We start from the raw sequence: 22,730 nt of genomic DNA, 5'->3' as shown, positions 1-22,730 counted from the left end.
CCTAAACCCCCTAGACTAACAAAATGTCCCCAGTTGGTAAAATGTCTGTATGTTTACTATTCTTGTGGGGACTTCTGGTCCCCACAAGTATAGTTAAACACGTCCAAGTGCTTGTGCGTGTGTGTGTGTGTGTGTTGGGATCCCGGAACCCACCCTGAGAAGGTGTCTCTGGTCATGCTACCATGCTGTCTGAGTACGGTTTTACTCAGGTCAAACAGAACGTCATGTAGACTCTGTTCCTCGGTGCGTTTGGTGGTCAGCTCCAGTATCTGTGTGGAGCGGCGGAACAGCTTGCTAGCGTAACAAGTAGCCGCCGCCGTCTCCATCTTGTCTCCGGTTAGCACCCACACCTTCATCCCAGCCTTCTGGAGAGACTCGATGGTGTCCGCTGCCTTGTCCTGGAGCCTGGAGAACAGGCAACATAAAGTCAGGCAGCAGTCAATGGAGCAACGCTGTACATGGTCATCAGCAGTCAATGGAGCAACGCTGTACATGGTCATCAGCAGTCAATGGAGCAACGCTGTACATGGTCATCAGCAGTCAACGGAGCAACGTTGTACATGGTCATCAGCAGTCAACGGAGCAACGCTGTACATGGTCATCAGCAGTCAACGGAGCAACGCTGTACATGGTCATCAGCAGTCAACGGAGCAACGCTGTACATGGTCATCAGCAGTCAATGGAGCAACGCTGTACATGGTCATCAGACTGAACGCTGCATTCTGTCAATCTTTCAATAGTTTTTCTAAATCTCTAACTCTACCACATCCATACAGAGCAGAGATGATTTGTTCAGGTTTAGAATAAAAATAGAATGGAATGGTGCAGACACAAACAGTTTAGAATACAAGTAGAATGGAATGGTGCAGACACAAACAGTTTAGAATACAAGTAGAATGGAATGGTGCAGACACAAACAGTTTAGAATACAAGTAGAATGGAATGGTGCAGACACAAACAGTTTAGAATACAAGTAGAATGGAATGGTGCAGACACAAACAGTTTAGAATACAAGTAGAATGGAATGGTGCAGACACAAACAGTTTAGAATACAAGTAGAATGGAATGGTGCAGACACAAACAGTTTAGAATACAAGTAGAATGGAATGGTGCAGACACAAACAGTTTAGAATACAAGTAGAATGGAATGGTGCAGACACAAACAGTTTAGAATACAAGTAGAATGGAATGGTGCAGACACAAACAGTTTAGAATACAAGTAGAATGGAATGGTGCAGACACAAACAGTTTAGAATACAAGTAGAATGGAATGGTGCAGACACAAACAGTTTAGAATACAAGTAGAATGGAATGGTGCAGACACAAACAGTTTAGAATAAAAGTCCTACACCAACTATCTCCAGTAAGATACCATTGTCAAAACGTAGTGTAGTTCTGTTTTACACTGTAAAAGTATCACTCACTATCTAAATGTAGTTAAGTACAGTACAGTCGTGGCCAAAAGTTTTGAGAATGACACAAATCTTAATTTTCAGTTTGTATGATGGCAATGTGCACATTCTCCAGAATGTTATGACGAGTGATCAGATGAATTGCAATTAATTGCAAAATCCCCCAAAAACATTTCCACTGCATTTCAGCCCTGCCACAAAAGGACCAGCTGACATCATGTCAGTGATTCTCTCATTAACACAGGTGTGAGTGTTAACGAGGACAAGGCTGGAGATCACTCTGTCATGCTGATTGAGTTCAAATAACAGACTGGAATCTTCAAAAGGAGGGTGGTGCTTGGAATCATTGTTCTTCCTCTGTCAACCATGGTTACCTGGAAGGAAACATGTGCTGTCATCATTGCTTTGTACAAAAAGGGCTTCACAGGCAAGGATATTGCTGCCAGTAAGATTGCACCTAAATCAACCATTTATCGGATCATCAAGAACTTCAAGGAGAGCGGTTCAATTGATGTGAAGAAGGCTTCAGGGCGCCCAATAAAGTCCAGCAAGTGTCAGGACCGTCTCCTAAAGTTGATTCAGCTGTGGGATCGGAGCACCACCAGTACAGAGCTTGCTCAGGAATGGCAGCAGGCAGGTGTGAGAGCATCTGCACGCACAGTGAGGCGAAGACTTTTGGAAGATGGCCTGGTGTCAAGGGCAGCAAAGAAGCCACTTCTCTCCAGGAAAAACATCAGGGACATACTGATATTCTGCAAAAGGTACAGGGATTGGACTGCTGAGGACTGAGGTAAAGTCATTTTCTCTGATGAATCCCCTTTCTGATTGTTTGGGGCATCCGGAAAAAATCTTGTCCGGAAAAGACAAGGTGAGCGCTACCATCAGTCCTGTGTCATGCCAACAGTAAAGCATCCTGAGACCATTCATGTGTGGGGTTGCTTCTCAGCCAAGGGAGTGGCCTCACTCACAATTTTGCCTAAGAACACAGCCATGAATAAAGAATGGTACCAAGACATCCTCCGAGAGCAACTTCTCCCAACCATCCAGGAACAGTTTGGTGACTAACAATGCCTTTTCCAGCACGATGAAGCACCTTGCCATAAGGCAAAAGTGATAACTAAGTGGCTCGGTGAACAAAACATCGATATGGCCAGGAAACTCCCCAGACCTTAATCGCTTTGAGAACTTGTGGTCAATCCTCAAGAGGCGGGTGGACAAACAAAAACCCACAAATTCTGACAAACTCCAAGCCTTGATTATGCAAGAATAGGCTGCCATCAGTCAAGATGTGGCCCAGAAGTTAATTGACAGCATGCCAGGGCAGATTGCAGAGCTCTTGAAAAAGAAGGGTCAACACTGCAAATATTGACTCTTTGCATCAACTTCATGTAATTGTCAATAAAAGCCTTTGACACTTATGAAATGCTTGTAATTATACTTCAGTATTCCATAGTAACATCTGACAAAAATATCTAAAGACGCTGAAGCAGCAAACTTTGTGAAAATTAATATTTGTGTAATTCTCAAAACCTTTGGCCACAACTGTACACAGGAGGCTGGTGGCACCTTAATTGGGGAAGACAGGCTCGTGGTAATTGCTGGAGCGGAATTAGTGGAATGGTATCAAATACATCAAATGTGTGGTTTCCATGTGTTTGATGCCATTCCATTCTCTCCGTCAGAGCCAATATTATGGGCCGTCCTCCCCTCAGCAGCCTCCACTGGTACAGTAAATTGGCTTTGGGGTGTTGAGCTGGAGTGGGTTTGGGGAGCTGGTTTGTTGCAGCAGCAGTCCAACGTCACAGAGCAGGGAAGTCTATAACGAAGCTGCAGTGCAGATAGGATTCACAGCTCCCTACACCGCTGCTGCCTGCCAACCAGCTAATTACTACCACAGCCCAGGAGTCACAGACAATCACACAGACGGACGGACGGAAAAACAAACGGACAGAAAAACAGAAAGACACACACACACGTGCACGCATCAACATACACACACAACGACAGATGTGAAGGAAGATGGTGAGACTAAAACGCTACACACTGACTAACACTAACACACAGATAGACAGATAGCGAAGTGTGTGAGAGAAAGGCAGAGTGATGGGCTGTGAAGCCGACCTGATACCAGAGTAAAACCTCTGGTGCTTCAGCATGACGTCTGTGCTGACAGACAGAAGAGCAGCAAGAGGCCCCACTTCATCAGCTGCTATGGATGTCTGGCAGAGATCAATAACAGTGGAACTCTAATGTGGTTATCTGCTCATTAGCTGGCTGCACTGGGGACTCACACACACAACATATTGACTGACTGACTACTGAAACTACTGTTCATGTTGAGGTTAATGTTGAGGTTAAGCCTGAGAGACTGCAGCTAACTAATATTACTGGTTCACAGGCTGCTTTGGGAAAGAACAAGTACCATCATTAAAGGAATGGTCAGCCCTATAGTTCAACAATGTGATTCGTTCAATAGCTAACATCATTACAGGAATGGTCAGCCCTATAGTTCAACAATGTGAATTGTTTAATAGCTAACATCATTACAGGAATGGTCAGCCCTATAGTTCAACAATGTGATTCGTTCAATAGCTAACATCATTACAGGAATGGTCAGCCCTATAGTTCAACAATGTGATTCGTTCAATAGCTAACATCATTACAGGAATGGTCAGCCCTATAGTTCAACAATGTGATTCGTTCAATAGCTAACATCATTACAGGAATGGTCAGCCCTATAGTTCAACAATGTGAATTGTTTAATAGCTAACATCCTAGACCGGGTCAGTGAGTCCGATTGTCAATAATTAACTATGCAAACTAGGGCTTGGAGAGTGAGGTTGACTTTCAGTTGAATCAAATCAAATTGTATTAGTCACATGCGCCGAATACAACAGGTGTAGACCTTACAGTGAAATGCCCCTAACCAACAGTGCAGTTTCGAAAAATACGGAAAAGAATAAGAGATAAAAGTAACAAGTAATTAAAGAGCAGCAGTAAAATAAATACTCTACTGTTGCTAATCTACTCCGTCTCTCTAGCCCCGTACATTGTTAGCTCTAAAGAGAGTTGCCCTTAATATAACTCTTCTGTCCAGAATATAGAAATATAATTAGTAGAAGCAATAGATCTAAAATCCACAAGATAGTGGTTCTGATTCTACGTTGTGATTCTAGATCGGTACCTGTCCTCGACAGCGGTGGCCCCATGAATATATAAATAGAATTGGGTAGAAAAGACAATGTAGATTGTATGATTCTACGCTGCTGTGGTTCCAGAACGTCACCTGTCCTCCACGGCGGTGGCCCCCAGCAGTATGAAGTCCTTCTCAATGAGGTCATAGGCCTCGGCCAGCTTCCTGTCTCGGTCCTGCAGGGCCAGCTTGGCGCTGTTCAGCAGGTGACACGTCTCCTCGTACTGAGCCACGCTCAACTTCCTGTACGCCACGCACAGTGTCCGTAGGCCCTCCTGAAGAGAGAGAGAGAAATAGAGAGAGCGAGAGATAATTATGTTATGCTTTGATATGATTACTGGACACTGATGTTGCAGTTGACAATCCAATAATAACAATTATTCCACTGTTCTGTTAGCTTCTTTTCCCATTAAAAACAGTCAATGACATCACTGACAGAGCAGTGGGTTACAAAAAGCTGCAGTTTGCACAGACTGGCATCGAGGGATGTCCCACTGGGCAGAGTTTCCATACCAGTTTAGTCTGTGCCAGTAGACTTATGACCTTGACCTTTCACATAAGCAAACACACGCACGCACGCACACACACGCACACACACACACACACACACACACACACACACACACACACACACACACACACACACACACACACACACACACACACACACACACACACACACACACACACACACACACACACACACACACACACACACACACACACACACACACACACACACAAACATGCACACAAACAGTGAGACCTCAGTTCTGACATTCTCTCAGCGCCAGTCTGGTTCACACCAGCATCACCGCTGGCCATCCCATTGTAACGTAACCAGGGAAACACATTCTCCCTGACAGTCAACAGAAACGGGTCAGCACCACTGCCAATGGCAACCCAAACTGCATCCACAATTATGTCATCCTTGGCAACCAGCCTGTCCTGATTCTGTCAGTGTGGAGTTGGAGAGATTGGGCCAGAGCCACGGACACACTGGGATCAGTAGACTACCTTCACATTGGCACCAAACACTCCATAATGACAGTCAATCACCATCTCAGTTACATTCCATATACAACTGTCTTGGAACCTTTGGTGGCCAACATCTTAAGTAAGGACACTACCACTAAAAGATACAAGAATCAGATAGCATTTAGCAGGGTCTACCATACAGCCATATGACAATATACACCTCAAGCAAAGCAAAAATGAAAGTCAAAAATGCATTTGAGGTCAGCAACTCTGGAAGTGTGATTTTGGAGCTACTTTAGGACAACGGCCTCTAGTGTCTGATAGTGGCTGTATGTGTGTGTGTCCTTACCACAGCGTTGTGCTCCACTCTGGCTTTGACCTGCTCCACCTTGCCAGAGATCACCCGGGGGAAGATGGAGGAGTCGGCCCCTTTACAGAACAGGTAGTACTCCCCTGTGGACAACCACACAGTTAAAACAGGTTCCTCATTAGCAGAGAGAAGCATCATTAGTTTGCAGCAGTGTGTGGCAGACAACACTAGAGATGTTCCTCAGTGAGAATGACTCTACCGTCATTAGTATGCCTTCTGCCTGTTGACCTCCTAGCACACATATGGCCCTCTCTATTAGCATACAGTGTACACACACACACACACACACACACACACACACACACACACACACACACACACACACACACACACACACACACACAGACACACACACACACACACACACACACACACACACACACACACACACACACACACACACACACACAGAATAATAACTGGGTTGCCGTAGTAATGACTGCTTTCATCTATAAAAAGCACCAGCCACTCACATACAGATACATCTAGTCTCTATGTTCTGATATTATAATGGTAGTAATTGTACAATAGTACAGTACCTCTAGTTTCTATGTTCTAGTATCATAATGGTAGTAATTGTACTATAGTACAGTACCTCTAGTTTCTGTGTTCTAGTATCATAATGGTAGGAATTGTACTATAGTACAGTACCTCTAGTTTCTGTGTTCTAGTATCATAATGGTAGTAATTGTACTATAGTACAGTAACATCTAGTTTCTGTGTTCTAGTATCATCATGGTAGTAATTGCACTATAGTACAGTACCTGTGGTGGACCTGACGATAACACTCATTCTCCTTCTCACAGAGTCAAAGGTCAATACCTCCAGCAGCTCAAACCTGGATGCAAGAGGGAGAAAGGGAGAAAGAGGTTGGGTTACTGACCACACACACACACACACACACACACACACACACACACACACACACACACACACACACACACACACACACACACACACACACACACACACACAAAGATAAACTGATACCCACAGGGCATGGCTGGAGTAATGGACACTCACTGACCTCTCGACCTCATCCTCCCTATTGAGAATCTCCATGTGACTGTCCTTCAGCCGCAGATAGGTGAAGCCAAGCCTGGGGGAAAGAGGAATGTACCATTACTGTCAGAACAGGGGAGGATGTTAAACTGCAGTTAAATGTATGGCTATACAGTGCATTCGGGAAAGTATTCAGACCCCTTGACTTTTTCCATATTTTGTTACGTTACATACAGCCTAATTCTTAAATGGATTACATTTATGTAAATAAGGTATTTTGGTTTTTTATTTATAATAAAAAAACTGTTTTCGCTTCGTCATTATGGGCTATTGTGTGTAGATTGATGAGGAAAAACTATTATTTAATCAATTTTAGAAAAAGGCTGTAACATAACAAAATGTGGAAAAGGGGAAGGGGTCTGAAGACTTTCCAAATACACTGTATATTATCTATCTATCTAGTTCATTTCAAATGTCTGGGAGTAGGAAAGACTTTCTGCCTTTGTGTGTGTGTGTGTGTGTGTGTGTGTGTGTGTGTGTGTGTGTGTGTGTGTGTGTGTGTGTGTGTGTGTGTGTGTGTGTGTGTGTGTGTGTGTGTGTGTGTGCACGAGTCAGTGAGTGATTGAGTGAGTGGGTGAGTGATTGGGTGAGTGATTGAGTGAATGAGTGAGAGTGATTGGGTGATTGAGTGAGTGATTGGGTGAGTGACTGAGTGAGTGAGTGAGTGAGAGTCAAGCCAGTCACCTCTTCATGCCCTCCACCAGTGCCACCTCGTCAGGAGAGGATGATATGTAGAAGGAGGTGGCCTTGTTCTGGTGGATACCCATCTTGATGCCATCCACTGTCTCCTCCTCCTTCACCTGTACCGTGTGGCACAGACACAACGCCCGGAAGAACAACTCCTCAGACTCCTGACAAGCCAAGCACAGAGAACACGTCACACAACACACACACACGTATAAACACATAAATACAGGAAACATACACGTTTGAATACATCATTTGGATCCATAGTAAAACACAATCCATGTTTCCTGAAGGTCATGCTTCTTAGTCCTCGTACACACAGACACACATAGAAGACAAAGGAATGGCACAGGCTGGTCACCGAAGTGAAGCGGCCCTCTCTTGTTCTGGCACACAGCAATGTGTGTGTGTGTGTGTGTGTGTGTGTGTGTGTGTGTGTGTGTGTGTGTGTGTGTGTGTGTGTGTGTGTGTGTGTGTGTGTGAGAGAGACACTGGATCCCTGGATGGATGAATGTGTCATCCTTAGAGAAGGTATCAGTGTCACTCTGAGTTTAGGGTTCACCCAGGACATCCAGGTAAAGGCTGTTAGTATCCAGCTGGTCTTCATTGGGGAATGAAACAATATCTGACCCTGCATCAGTGGTTAGGGAGGGGTAACTTGTCCTGTACATATTCGTACAGTCCATCAAGTGACAGTGAGGCTCTCTGTCTCACCTTGCCCCCTGGTCCAGGTGAGGAGTCGATCATGTCCATGCTGGTTGCCCCTGGCATGACCTGTCCATTACAGATGGCATCAGGGACGTAAACATAGCCGTCCACACAGCACTCTATAAACTCCATGTTGTTCTCTGTCAGGGTGCCTGTCTTGTCTGTAAACACGTACTCCACCTGGAAAACACACACATTCAGGTAAGAGTGGTGAGTGTGTGTGTGTACTGTGTGTACTGTGTGTATAGCCTACCTGTCCCAGTTCTTCATTGAGGTCAGATGTGTTAACCTGAGCCCTCTCTCCCAGTTCCTCGTCAAACATCTCATCATCCCACATGATGAAGTAGGACCCCAGGAACTTCTGCATCTCCACGGTAACGTACATGGACACGGGGATGATGTAATTAAACAACACCATGAAGGCCAGGAAGTCTGTGAACGCCCGGATCAACTGGAGAGAGAGAGGAGGGAGGGAGGTATGAAGAGGGAGAGGGGGAGGGGGAGGAGGGACAGTCAGAGGTGACAGGGAGAGAGAGAGGAGGGAGGGAGGTATAAGGAGGGAGAGGGGGGAGGAGGGACAGTCAAAGGTGACAGGGAGAGAGAGAGGAGGGAGGGAGGTATGAGGAGGGAGAGGGGGGAGGAGGGACAGTCAGAGGTGACAGGGAGAGAGAGAGGAGGGAGGTATGAGGAGGGAGAGGGGGGAGGAGGGACAGTCAGAGGTGACAGGGAGAGAGAGAGGAGGGAGGGAGGTATGAGGAGGGAGGAGGGGGAGGAGGGACAGTCAGAGGTGACAGGGAGAGAGAGAGGAGGGAGGTATGAGGAGGGAGAGGGGGAGGAGGGACAGTCAGAGGTGACAGGGAGAGAGAGAGGAGGGAGGGAGGTATGAGGAGGGAGAGGGGGGAGGAGGGACAGTCAAAGGTGACAGGGAGAGAGAGAGGAGGGAGGGAGGTATGAGGAGGGAGAGGGGGAGGAGGGACAGTCAGAGGTGACAGGGAGAGAGAGAGGAGGGAGGTATGAGGAGGGAGAGGGGGAGGAGGGACAGTCAGAGGTGACAGGGAGAGAGAGAAAGGGAAAGTGAGAGGTGAAAAAAACATCAGCTATTGCATAAAAATGATTGTAGTTTTATAACCTACTATATGGCGTTGCCTCTCTGTGTCAGTCTTCTGGTTGTAGAAGGGCTCGTCTTTGTCCGGGTCAGCCTGCCACACATACTTCAGCACTGTGTTGATCAGAGCCTTGCTGATCAGGATGCACAGGTACACTATCAGATACGCATTCATTGACCTGGAGGGGGGAGACAGAGAGGAGGGGGGAGACAGAGAGGGGGGAGAGACAGAGAGGGGGGGAGAAACAGAGAGGGAGGAGAGACAGAGAGGGGAGGAGAGACAGAGAGGGGAGGAAAGACAGAGAGGGGGGAGAGACAGAGAGGAGGGGTGAGAGAAAGGATGACAGAAAGGAGTGGTGACAGAGAGGAGGGGGAGAGATGACAGAAAGGAGGGGTGACAGAGAGGAGGGGAGACAGATGCAGAGGAAATTACATAAGAATGTCTTCAGGAAGGGTGGACGGTCTGAACGGGTCTTTATGGGGAAACGGCAGTGGTGGGCCGTCAGGGCCTGCAAGGCCTTCTCTGCTGGCCTAAACATCATCAGAATATAATTTTTTTTTAAATATATTTTCCCACAAATATGTATTAAATTATTCCCCAGAGTAAGAGTTATACTCTTCATTTCATAGCTTTCCTCTTGGTTGCACTGCTTCCAGCCCCAGGTTGAGATTTGGAGGGCTTGTCTTTATGTTAGATCTTTTATCCAATCATATTCAGCCATCATGTGTTGCCAGGGGTCTAAAATCTGCCCTCAGGCCTTCAGAATCAACAGTGCGGGCGCTTGTCGCTTATAGTGAATGGAAATGAAAATTTAGTGTCAACCAATCAGCTTTAGAGTTGGCTATTGTACGCCTGCTGGCTGGCTCCAGTGTTACACAGGAGCCAGCTAGCAGGCGTAGTGCGTGCACGTCTTTTGATTGGATTACCAATATTGAGAGGCAGGTCCTATGGAGATCTAGGAAACTGAATTTGATAAACGAATTAATTTGCGTACTACTAAGCTGTTTTTTCAACCCACAATGGCGGAAGGAGGAGAAGATATCGATTTGGTCGAGGATATAATTATAACGCCATTCTCAAGACGAACTTTTCAAGAAAAGTTAGACATTGTAAGGAGAGGTCGCCCGACGCCACAAAGCCTGTCACAGGCGGGAAAGGGCTTCGTTCGCTCGCCACTTTCAAAGTTTCAACTACGAGCGCTGTCAATGGCTCCTTGGCTCCGAGAAGCACTGCAAACTGTACTGCTGGGAATGCCTATTATTTGCAAGTGATCGATTTGGTGTTTGGAGCCACACTGGCTTTGCAAACTTGAGTTGTCTAACCAAGGCAGCAACGAGACACCAAAGTACGGCTGGGCACTAACAAGCAATGGTGCTTTTGAAAACTTTTGGGGACACCGGAGTGGATCTACAGCTCAAAGAACACGCGCGCAGGGCAACGGAGCTGCACAATGAAAAGGTGAAGGGAAATATTGAAAAGACTCATTGATTGTGTCATGTTTTTGGGTAAACACTGTTTACCCAAAAATGTCAATTTGTCAATTTCAAGGTGACGCAACGCCTGGTTATACTGCGTTTCTGTCTAAATGTATAGTGTCTAGAGCCATGGCATCATAATGAGGTGGATTAATTCGGGTGGGACTGTGTAATACCTCACTGAAGGCCCAGGCCCCAGGCCCACGGCACGCCACTGGGAAACGGATATGATGCAATTAGATGGCAATCAACGTTAAGTGAACCTGTCTGGAAACATGGTAAACATGCATCATAAAGTAGAAAACACATGTTGGTGGGCCTTACTTCTCCACTGCAGAGCGTTTCTGGGACTTGGACTGGTAGTTGAGCGCCATCTTGGTCTCCATACCAGTGTAGATGGCAACAGCTAGGAGACACAAACCAGAGGGTCAACTTGGGAAGACATTTCACATCTGTGAAGATGAAGGAAAGAGACTAGGAAAGGGAACGACTTTGGAATATTGAGATGCAGCCCTGATGACAATAATATCAGTCAGATCTGACAAGTGTCTGTCGGTACTGAATACTATCATGGTGTCCTACAATTATCTGTGAAATCAACTCCCATCGCACTCATCTGATTTCATAATAAGACTTGGCTTGCAGTCATGTCACCTCATGCAGTGTACTGACTGCATTCCTGCTTGACAGTTTGTAATATTCTCACTCATACAGGTCTGTACAGGCCTCAGCAGCTGGTGTCAATATGCAACCCACAGTGTGAACACTGGAACTTAATGATTTGGAGTGGAACCTCTAAACATTCCAAACCCATTATATGAATGAAAACTAGGAATCTATTTTAGATTCTATAACTGATGTCATTACAAGGTCACCCAGTGTAGTGTCTTTAGATTCTATTAGTGATGTCATTACAAGGTCACGCAGTGTAGTGTCTTTAGATTCTATTAGTGATGTCATTACAAGGTCACGCAGTGTAGTGTCTTTAGATTATATTAGTGATGTCATTACAAGGTCACCCAGTGTAGTGTCTTTAGATTCTATTAGTGATGTCATTACAAGGTCACCCAGTGTAGTGTCTTTAGATTCTATTAGTGATGTCATTACAAGGTCACCCAGTGTAGTGTCTTTAGATTCTATTAGTGATGTCATTACAAGGTCACCCAGTGTAGTGTCTTTAGATTCTATTAGTGATGTCATTACAAGGTCACCCAGTGTAGTGTCTTTAGATTCTATTAGTGATGTCATTACAAGGTCACCCAGTGTAGTGTCTTTAGATTCTATTAGTGATGTCATTACAAGGTCACCCAGTGTAGTGTCTTACCATATATGTGCTGTGTGTTTTTCAGTGTCGCCCCTCTGAGAAGTAGGTTCTCAGATCCTAAAGGCCTGAAGCAAACACAGAATACACTTCTCTGTTAGAATACACTTTTTTTCTTTTCTTTTTTTGTGCAAACACACGAGCAATGACTTCCTGAATTTGGAGTCAATTTCCTGGGTATGGATTTACCTCGCGATGGGCTCGTTTCTGTCCGAATAAATATTGATTCGGCCCACGAATCTGTCCAAGGAGAGAGGGAATGCATGTGTGAGTTGGTGTGTTTTGCGTTGTTTTTCTCTATACAACCAGTACTGATTGTCTGGATGCAGTGTTGTGTGCAGTGTTGTCACTCACTTGTAGAGGTCTGGTTGTGGTTGTTCACATTCAATAGAAGCCTGTAGAGTATCAAAATCCTCCTCTGTGTTGAAGGCCTTAGTGTCCTGCACAGCATAGTAGGTCTTTGTGGAGGGATGGAGAGAGTCACAGCTCTAATGAAACAGAATACAAACTCTCTCTCTCCATTTCGCTCCATCTCTCTATATCCCTCACATACACACTCACCCCTCTCTCTCACTCACTCTTTCCTCTTCTGTTCTCCCTCAACTCTATCCCATTCTTTCTTTATCTCTGCCTCAGCCACCTCTCCCATCTCCCTCCTCCTCTCTCTCAGTCAGAGTGTAGTGTTACCTTGTGACTGGACTCCCCATCCAGACTGGCTGTAGTGACAAAACAGGTCCCATCCTCCCTACTGGTGGAGAGAAGGATGAGGTCACAGGGGAACGTCTCATCTTCCTTGATCAGCACCACATCACCCACCTGGGAGAGAGGGAGGGAAGGAAGGAAGGAAGGAAGGAAGGAAGGAAGGAAGGAAGGAAGGAAGGAAGGAAGGAAGGAAGGAAGGAAGGAAGGAAGGAAGGAAGGAAGGAAGGAAGGAAGGAAGGAAGGAAGGAAGGAAGGAAGGAAGGAAGGAAGGAAGGAAGGAAGGAAGGAAGGAAGGAAGGAAGGAAGGAAGGGTGAATGGGTGGGTTAGAAGGTAGAGACGTGAGAGAGATGTCTTTAGCTCAATAGGATAACACAGTCTTGAGTTGTCTAAAGCAGTGGTTCCCAAACTGTGGGTCGGACCCACTTGTGGGTCACTGGGGGTCCAGTTTGGTTGCGGGATGACATTTGTTGTGCATTGCAAAACATTTTACTTAAAAAATTGGAAATGTAAACAACTAAAACCAAATAGAAAGTGTGTAGAAAAGATAATGGACCTATATATATTTTTTATAATAGTCTAGAATCTTTGAGAACTTACAATCAACAAAATAAAACGAGACAATGAGGCCCCCACAGATTGTGTTAGAATGTTTTGAGCATAAGAACACAGCATTAGCCATGTTAAAATATGCAGGAAATGTGCTTAAAAATTGCACAGCTTTCTCTCAGCTCCATATACCAAATGTGTAGAATTGCAGGAAATTAGCTTTATATTTGAAAAATGTTCTCTCCGCTGCCAAAATGATATTTTGTACTTATTCTTTGGTCTGTTTATGTTTTTTCTCTGTTCAACCCTTATGGTGGGTTGCGACTCCAAATGAATGTATATTTTTGGTTCATGAAGCAAGAAAGTTTGCCAACCCCTGATCCAAAGAACCCAGGTTTGATCCCTGGTCATTTTCAGTTGTAGGATGATACGTACCCTCAGCTTACGACTCTGTTTCCTGATCACCTTCCCATGCTGCACCTCGTGCACAGGACACTGGTTAATAGCATTGTCTGCTTTGTGCCTGAGCCAGTCCTCATAGCCCTGTTTGATGGCCGTGACAGTGATGACAAAGAAGAGAGGTAGCCCGCTGGTGATGGGACTGGTGGGAGTGTCAATTATCAACTGAAGAGGGCGAGAGAGAAAGAGAGAATGATCTATTGTCATCTGAAACTTCTGCATTTGCCAGATTTATATTTCTTGCCAACTAAGCCTTAAATTGACTCAAATTTAATCTACCAGTCAAGATCTGACCTGGACAAGAAATATGATGAGGAAGTAGAAATTGGCAATTCTTCTAAACTGCTCAAACAAATTCTTCGGAACAAAATTCCAGAAGGTGTACTGTGGAAAGGGAAGCAACAGTAAATGGTTATAACATGGTTGTAACATGGTTGTAACATGCTTGTAACGTGGTTGTAATGTGGTTGTAGCATGGTTGTGGTTCTCACCTTGGAGGAGATGATGCGGTTGTCGGGGTACCTCTGGGGAATGTAGGCCTCCGCTCCCGGTGGGGGCTCCTTGTTTCCGATGTACACCGTCCTGGTGTCCACCCAGTTCTCCTCTCCAGCACACTGCACAAAGGTCAAGACGTCAAAGGTCAATGCCAGGTCAATACACAGGTCAGGTCAGATCATGACAGGACAAATCAGGGCAGGTCAGGACAGGACAGGAGAAGACACAGGGGCAACAAATGTAGCCTCATTGCCTGGCTGGGGGCCTGACTGGCTGGTTGTCAGGTAGTTGTTTCCTGCTCCAGCCAACATGTCTTTGTCTCACCAAACATGGTTAGTGTTGTAGAATGGAGGGACAGTCTGGCAGACACAATAGCATTACAGTCGCAAACAGTATAAATGACTGTGTTGAGTGTAATAAACTGGCGACCTAACAAACACAACACAACAGACCTCCAGTAACAGAGAGTAAGTGCTCTGAGTCATGTAACCGGGTGGGGAATGATAAATGAGTGTTGGCTACAAGCCTTCCACCTTACAATAACTCTCCCATTCAACAATTACTATGACACATGCCTATATACAAACACACACCACAACACCATAGGAAGGTCAACCCACTGATTCGACACCTGTCTGGAATAGTCAAATATAATAGAATCTGATCAAACAGAATCAAATATAAAAAGAGGGAAATCAAATATAATATAATATCATCTTAAAGTAATTTCCTTACTCGCTGAGCCTTAAGTAACTAAATGGGTTGCGTCCAGTAGAGTGCTACATGTTTGCCCGTGTCTGTTTATCACCAGTGAGCTAGCTCAAGAAGCTGGACAAGCCCAGACAGAGAGACACTGAGGGGATTTGATTAATCCCCCGGGCATGCCCCAAGTGAACTGGGTTAGCATTGACTGCATTCCATGGACTGCATTCCCGTTCGGGGCGTTCTAACACTAACTTTCTAGCCTGTATGTTTATTGCCAATCAGAGCATTTATATAATGCTATACTTTCCTTAGAATACCTCCTTTGTCTGAATATAGTGTATATCCTGAGTTCCATAGATATTGGTCATGTCCTTTGTTTGGTTAGCATGTTATACTTTGTATATCTCCTTAGTTCTGACACTTTGTCTTGTATGTGAATGTGTTGTATCCGTGTCTCCTTTGTATTCCCTCCAGACCAAAACCTTACCTACCGGCCTTTCAAGCCATTCCATATCGCCATCCTACCCCCCATGTGCTCCTGTGTCTGTTTGCGGTGCCTTTTTTAATTAGTTAATAAATACCCTGAACTGGAAACCTTGTCTTCAACCATCATTTCTGTATTCTTACAAATGCACCATAGTGGCAATATCACTCCTCAACCTAGCCCAAGACAGTCAACCTAGCCCAAGACAGTCAAACCTAGCCCAAGACAGTCAACCTAGCCCAAGACAGTCAACCTAGCCCAAGACAGTCAAACTGTCATGTTTTGTCTTTGATCTTCATGTCTTGTCCCTGTGCTTCCCTCTGCTGGTCTTATTAGGTTCTTTCCCTCTTTCTCTCTCTATCGTTCCGTTCCTGCTCCCAGCTGTTTCTCATTCTCCTAACGACCTCATTTACTCTTTCACACCTGTCCCCTATTTTGCCCTCTGATTAGAGTCCCTATTTCTCCCTCTGTTTTCCGCTTCTGCCTGGTCGGATTCTTGTTTGATGTTTGCTGTTCCTGTGTCCTTGTTCCGCCCTGTCGTGTTCTTTGCCTTCTTCAGATGCTGCGTGTGAGCAGGTGTCTATGTCAGCTACGGCCAGTGCCTTCCTGAAGCGACCTGCAGTCTGTGGTCGCGTCTCCAGTCGTTCCTCTCTATTGACGAGAGGATTTGACCATTGATAATATCCAGGAGAATCATTATTTGTTTATTACTGGAATAAAGACTCTGTTACTATTACGTCGCTTTTGGGTCCTCATTCATCAGCATAACAGAAGAATCCGACCAAGATGGACCCAGCGACTATGGATTCTCTCAACACTGCCGTCGAGTTCCAGGGAGCAATGCTCGGCAGACACGAGCAGGAATTGTTTGCTGCTCGTCATGCCGTTGAGACCCTGGCCGCTCAGGTCTCCGATCTCTCTGGACAGTTTCAGAGTCTTCATCTCGTGCCACCAGCTACTTCCTGGTCTTCCGAGTCTCCGGAACCTAGGGTTAATAACCCACCATGTTACTCTGGGCAGCCCACTGAGTGTCGCTCCTTTCTCACCCAGTGTGATATTGTGTTCTCTCTCCAGCCCAACACGTACTCAAGAGAGAGAGCTCGGATCGCTTACGTCATATCACTCCTTACTGGTCGGGCTCGGGAGTGGGGCACAGCTATCTGGGAGGCAAGGGCTGAGTGTTCTAACGATTATCAGAACTTTAAAGAGGAGATGATACGGGTTTTTGATCGTTCAGTTTTTGGGAAGGAGGCTTCCAGGGCCCTGGCTTCCCTATGTCAAGGTGATCGATCCATAACGGATTACTCTATAGAGTTTCGCACTCTTGCTGCCTCCAGTGACTGGAACGAGCCGGCGTTGCTCGCTCGTTTTCTGGAGGGACTTCACGCTGAGGTTAAGGATGAGATTCTCTCCCGGGAGGTTCCTTCCAGCGTGGACTCTTTGATTGCACTCGCCATCCGCATAGAACGACGGGTAGATCTTCGTCACCGAGCTCGTGGAAGAGAGCTCGCGTTAACGGTGTTTCCCCTCTCCGCATCTCAACCATCTCCTCCCACCGGCTCAGAGACTGAGCCCATGCAGCTGGGAGGTATTCGCATCTCGACTAAGGAGAGGGAACGGAGAATCACCAACCGCCTTTGCCTCTATTGCGGTTCTGCGGGACATTTTGTCATGTCATGTCCAGTAAAAGCCAGAGCTCATCAGTAAGCGGAGGGCTACTGGTGAGCGCTACTACTCCTGTCTCTCCATCAAGATCCTGTACTACCTTGTCGGTCCATCTACGCTGGACCGGTTCAGCTGCTTCCTGCAGTGCCTTGATAGACTCTGGGGCTGAGGGTTGTTTTATGGATGAAGCATGGGCTCGGAAACATGACATTCCTCTCAGACAGTTAGGGAAGCCCACGCCCATGTTCGCCTTAGATGGTAGTCTTCTCCCCATTATCAGATGTGAGACACTACCTTTAACCCTCACAGTATCTGGTAACCACAGTGAGACCATTTCCTTTTTGATTTTTCGTTCACCTTTTACACCTGTTGTTTTGGGTCATCCCTGGCTAGTATGTCATAATCCTTCTATTGATTGGTCTAGTAATTCTATCCTATCCTGGAACGTTTCTTGTCATGTGAAGTGTTTAATGTCTGCTATCCCTCCTGTGTCTTCTGTCCCCTCTACTCAGGAGGAACCTGGTGAATTGACAGGAGTGCCGGAGGAATATCATGATCTGCGCACGGTCTTCAGTCGGTCCAGAGCCAGCTCCCTTCCTCCTCACCGGTCGTATGATTGTTGTATTGATCTCCTTCCGGGGACCACTCCCCCTCGGGGTAGACTATACTCTCTGTCGGCTCCCGAACGTAAGGCTCTCGAGGATTATCTGTCTGTTTCTCTCAACGCCGGTACCGTGGTGCCTTCTTCCTCTCCCGCCGGAGCGGGATTTTTCTTTGTTAAGAAGAAGGACGGTACTCTGCGCCCCTGCGTGGATTATCGAGGGCTGAATGACATAACGGTTAAGAATCGTTATCCGCTTCCCCTTATGTCGTCAGCCTTCGAGATTTTGCAGGGAGCCAGGTTCTTTACTAAGTTGGACCTTCGTAACGCTTACCATCTCGTACGCATCAGAGAGGGGGACGAGTGGAAAACGGCGTTTAACACTCCGTTAGGGCATTTTGAATACCGGGTTCTGCCGTTCGGTCTCGCTAATGCTCCAGCTGTCTTTCAGGCATTAGTTAATGATGTACTGAGAGACATGCTGAACATTTTTGTTTTCGTTTACCTTGACGATATCCTGATTTTTTCACCGTCACTCGAGATTCATGTTCAGCACGTTCGACGTGTACTCCAGCGCCTTTTAGAGAATTGTCTCTACGTGAAGGCTGAGAAGTGCGCCTTTCATGTCTCCTCTGTCACATTTCTCGGTTCTGTTATTTCCGCTGAAGGCATTCAGATGGATCCCGCTAAGGTCCAGGCAGTCAGCGATTGGCCCGTTCCTAAGTCACGTGTCGAGTTGCAGCGCTTTCTTGGTTTCGCTAATTTCTATCGGCGTTTCATTCGTAATTTCGGTCAAGTGGCTGCCCCTCTCACAGCTCTGACTTCTGTCAAGACTTGCTTTAAGTGGTCCGGTTCCGCCCAGGGAGCTTTTGATCTCCTCAAGAAGCGTTTTACATCCGCCCCTATCCTTGTTACTCCTGACGTCACTAAACAATTCATTGTCGAGGTTGACGCTTCAGAGGTGGGCGTGGGAGCCATTCTGTCTCAGCGCTTCCAGTCTGACGATAAGGTCCATCCTTGCGCTTACTTTTCTCATCGCCTGTCGCCATCGGAACGCAACTATGATGTGGGTAACCGCGAACTGCTCGCCATCCGCTTAGCCATAGGCGAATGGCGACAGTGGTTGGAGGGGGCGACCGTTCCTTTTGTCGTTTGGACTGACCATAAGAACCTTGAGTACATCCGTTCTGCCAAACGACTTAATGCACGTCAGGCTCGTTGGGCGTTGTTTTTCGCTCGTTTCGAGTTCGTGATTTCCTATCGTCCGGGAAATAAGAACACCAAGCCTGATGCCTTATCCCGTCTCTTTAGTTCTTCTGTGGCTTCTACCGACCCCGAGGGGATTCTCCCTGAAGGGCGTGTTGTCGGGTTGACTGTCTGGGGAATTGAGAGACAGGTAAAGCAAGCACTCACTCACACTGCGTCGCCGCGCGCTTGTCCTAGTAACCTTCTGTTCGTTCCTGTCTCTACTCGTCTGGCTGTTCTTCAGTGGGCTCACTCTGCCAAGTTAGCTGGCCATCCCGGCGTTCGGGGTACGCTTGCTTCTATTCGCCAGCGGTTTTGGTGGCCTACTCAGGAGCGGGACACGCGCCGTTTCGTGGCTGCTTGTTCGGACTGCGCGCAGACTAAGTCAGGTAACTCTCCTCCTGCCGGTCGTCTCAGACCGCTTCCCATTCCTTCTCGACCATGGTCTCACATCGCCTTAGACTTTATTACCGGTCTGCCTTCGTCTGCGGGGAAGACTGTGATTCTTACGGTTATCGATAGGTTCTCTAAGGCGGCACATTTCATTCCCCTCGCTAAGCTTCCTTCCGCTAAGGAGACGGCACAAATCATCATTGAGAATGTGTTCAGAATTCATGGCCTCCCGTTAGACGCCGTTTCAGACAGAGGTCCGCAATTCACGTCACAGTTTTGGAGGGAGTTCTGTCGTTTGATTGGTGCTTCTGTCAGTCTCTCTTCCGGGTTTCATCCCCAGTCTAACGGTCAAGCAGAAAGGGCCAATCAGTCGATTGGTCGCATATTACGCAGCCTTTCGTTTCGAAACCCTGCGTCTTGGGCAGAACAGCTCCCCTGGGCTGAGTACGCTCACAACTCGCTTCCTTCGTCTGCTACCGGGCTATCTCCGTTTCAGAGTAGTCTTGGGTACCAGCCTCCTCTGTTCTCGTCCCAGCTCGCCGAGTCCAGCGTTCCCTCCGCTCAGGCTTTTGTCCAACGTTGTGAGCGCACCTGGAGGAGGGTCAGGTCTGCACTTTGCCGTTACAGGGCGCAGACTGTGAGAGCCGCCAATAGACGTAGGATTAGGAGTCCTAGGTATTGTCGCGGTCAGAGAGTGTGGCTTTCCACTCGTAACCTTCCCCTTACGACAGCTTCTCGCAAGTTGACTCCGCGGTTCATTGGTCCGTTCCGTGTCTCTCAGGTCGTCAATCCTGTCGCTGTGCGACTGCTTCTTCCGCGACATCTTCGTCGCGTCCACCCTGTCTTCCATGTCTCTTGTGTCAAGCCTTTTCTTCGCGCCCCCGTTCGTCTTCCCTCCCCCCCCCCCGTCCTTGTCGAGGGCGCTCCTATTTACAAGGTACGAAAGATCATGGACATGCGTTCTCGGGGACGTGGTCACCAGTACTTAGTGGATTGGGAGGGTTACGGTCCTGAGGAGAGGAGTTGGGTTCCATCTCGGGACGTGCTGGACCGTTCGTTGATTGATGATTTCCTTCGTTGCCGCCAGGGTTCCTCCTCGAGTGCGCCAGGAGGCGCTCGGTGAGTGGGGGGGTACTGTCATGTTTTGTCTTTGATCTTCATGTCTTGTCCCTGTGCTTCCCTCTGCTGGTCTTATTAGGTTCTTTCCCTCTTTCTCTCTCTATCGTTCCGTTCCTGCTCCCAGCTGTTTCTCATTCTCCTAACGACCTCATTTACTCTTTCACACCTGTCCCCTATTTTGCCCTCTGATTAGAGTCCCTATTTCTCCCTCTGTTTTCCGCTTCTGCCTGGTCGGATTCTTGTTTGATGTTTGCTGTTCCTGTGTCCTTGTTCCGCCCTGTCGTGTTCTTTGCCTTCTTCAGATGCTGCGTGTGAGCAGGTGTCTATGTCAGCTACGGCCAGTGCCTTCCTGAAGCGACCTGCAGTCTGTGGTCGCGTCTCCAGTCGTTCCTCTCTATTGACGAGAGGATTTGACCATTGATAATATCCAGGAGAATCATTATTTGTTTATTACTGGAATAAAGACTCTGTTACTATTACGTCGCTTTTGGGTCCTCATTCATCAGCATAACACAAACCTAGCCCAAGACAGTCAACCTAGCCAAAGACAGTAAAACCTAGCCCAAGACAGTCAACCTAGCCTAAGACAGTCAAACCTAGCCCAAGATACAGTCAACCTAGCCCAAGACAGTCAACCTAGCCCAAGACAGTCAACCTAGCCTAAGATACAGTCAACCTAGCCTAAGATACAGTCAACCTAGCCTAAGATACAGTCAACCTAGCCTAAGATACAGTCAACCTAGCCTAAGGTAAAGTCAACCTAGCCTAAGGTACAGTCAACCTAGCCTAAGATGCAGTCCGACCTAGCCTAAGATGCAGTCCGACCTAGCCTAAGATGCAGTCCGACCTAGCCTAAGATACAGTCCGACCTAGCCTAAGATACAGTCCGACCTAGCCTAAGATGCAGTCCGACCTAGCCTAAGATACAGTCAACATAGCTTAAGATACAGTTCAACCTAGCCTAAGATACAGTTCGACCCAGCCTAAGATACAGTTCGACCTAGCCTAAGATAGTCAACCTAGCTTAAGATAGTCAACCTAGTCTAAGATACAGTTCGACCTGGTTCTTTCTATAGACACTCACTGGAGCCAGACAGAGGCTGCAGGGAATGATCTTATCAACACCTGAACGGTTGCTACTCTGCATACCTAATCAATCAAACCTCAGCTATTAAAAAGGTCCATTTGTCGCAATTTTTGATTTGAACTGATTCCACTGTGAGGATATTCCGCAAAGTTCCAGAGTGGCCAGTGTGGTTTTTCAGTATGACCTGTAAGTCAAGCAAATGTGTTCAGCCATCCAGGCTCTGGTAAGCTGTGGTTCATAAGAGGCCAGTGTGAGGTGATGAGTGTGGTTTCCTAGTATGGCCGGTGAAACTGCGCCCCTACCGCACCACGGGTCCACCCATCCATATTCCCCGTGCATCCCGCAAAGGCGGAGGTGTTGCTAACATTTACGATAGCAAATTTCAATTTACAAAAAAGAAAAATGACGTTTTCGTCTTTTGAGCTTCTAGTCATGAAATCTATGCAGCCTACTCAATCACTTTTTATAGCTACTGTTTACAGGCCTCCTGGGCCATATACAGCGTTCCTCACTGAGTTCCCTGAATTCCTATCGGACCTTGTAGTCATAGCAGATAATATTCAAATTTTTTGTGATTTTAATATTCACATGGAAAAGTCCACAGACCCACTCCAAAAGGCTTTCGGAGCCATCATCGACTCAGTGGGTTTTGTCCAACATGTCTCTGGACGTACTCACTGTCACAGTCATACTCTGGACCTAGTTTTGTCCCATGGAATAAATGTTGTAGATCTTAATGTTTTTCCTCATAATCCTGGACTATCGGACCACCATTTTATTACGTTTGCAATCGCAACAAATAATCTGCTCAGACCCCAACCAAGGAGCATCAAAAGTCGTGCTATAAATTCTCAGACAACACAAAGATTCCTTAATGCCCTTCCAGACTCCCTCTGCCTACCCAAGGACGCCAGAG

At 46.7% G+C, this 22,730-nt stretch overlaps 1 protein-coding gene across 1 annotated transcript in view; it reads right to left on the bottom strand.

Annotated features, from left to right (window-relative positions):
- LOC120033274 (probable phospholipid-transporting ATPase IH) overlaps positions 1 to 15,000 on the bottom strand; it is a 31,946-nt gene extending 16,946 nt beyond the window's left edge. Inside the window, exons 1-18 of the mRNA XM_038979548.1 lie at positions 14,968 to 15,000; positions 14,512 to 14,634; positions 14,315 to 14,404; positions 13,997 to 14,185; positions 13,000 to 13,128; positions 12,667 to 12,770; positions 12,502 to 12,552; positions 12,316 to 12,380; positions 11,316 to 11,397; positions 9,544 to 9,694; positions 8,664 to 8,861; positions 8,417 to 8,590; positions 7,700 to 7,866; positions 6,981 to 7,052; positions 6,718 to 6,791; positions 5,933 to 6,036; positions 4,699 to 4,880; positions 154 to 405 (exon numbers count right to left, since the gene is read on the bottom strand). Of these exons, the coding sequence (XP_038835476.1) occupies positions 154 to 405; positions 4,699 to 4,880; positions 5,933 to 6,036; positions 6,718 to 6,791; positions 6,981 to 7,052; positions 7,700 to 7,866; positions 8,417 to 8,590; positions 8,664 to 8,861; positions 9,544 to 9,694; positions 11,316 to 11,397; positions 12,316 to 12,380; positions 12,502 to 12,552; positions 12,667 to 12,770; positions 13,000 to 13,128; positions 13,997 to 14,185; positions 14,315 to 14,404; positions 14,512 to 14,634; positions 14,968 to 15,000 (2,240 nt within the window). The remainder of the gene's footprint in view (positions 1 to 153; positions 406 to 4,698; positions 4,881 to 5,932; positions 6,037 to 6,717; positions 6,792 to 6,980; positions 7,053 to 7,699; positions 7,867 to 8,416; positions 8,591 to 8,663; positions 8,862 to 9,543; positions 9,695 to 11,315; positions 11,398 to 12,315; positions 12,381 to 12,501; positions 12,553 to 12,666; positions 12,771 to 12,999; positions 13,129 to 13,996; positions 14,186 to 14,314; positions 14,405 to 14,511; positions 14,635 to 14,967) is intronic.
- Positions 15,001 to 22,730: the final 7,730 nt, after the last annotated feature.

Source organism: Salvelinus namaycush, chromosome 40, assembly GCF_016432855.1.
Source record: "Salvelinus namaycush isolate Seneca chromosome 40, SaNama_1.0, whole genome shotgun sequence".
Lineage (NCBI taxonomy): Eukaryota > Metazoa > Chordata > Actinopteri > Salmoniformes > Salmonidae > Salvelinus > Salvelinus namaycush.
The sequence above is the reverse complement of the archived record's forward strand: the minus strand, read 5'-3'. Positions and strand labels throughout refer to the sequence as shown.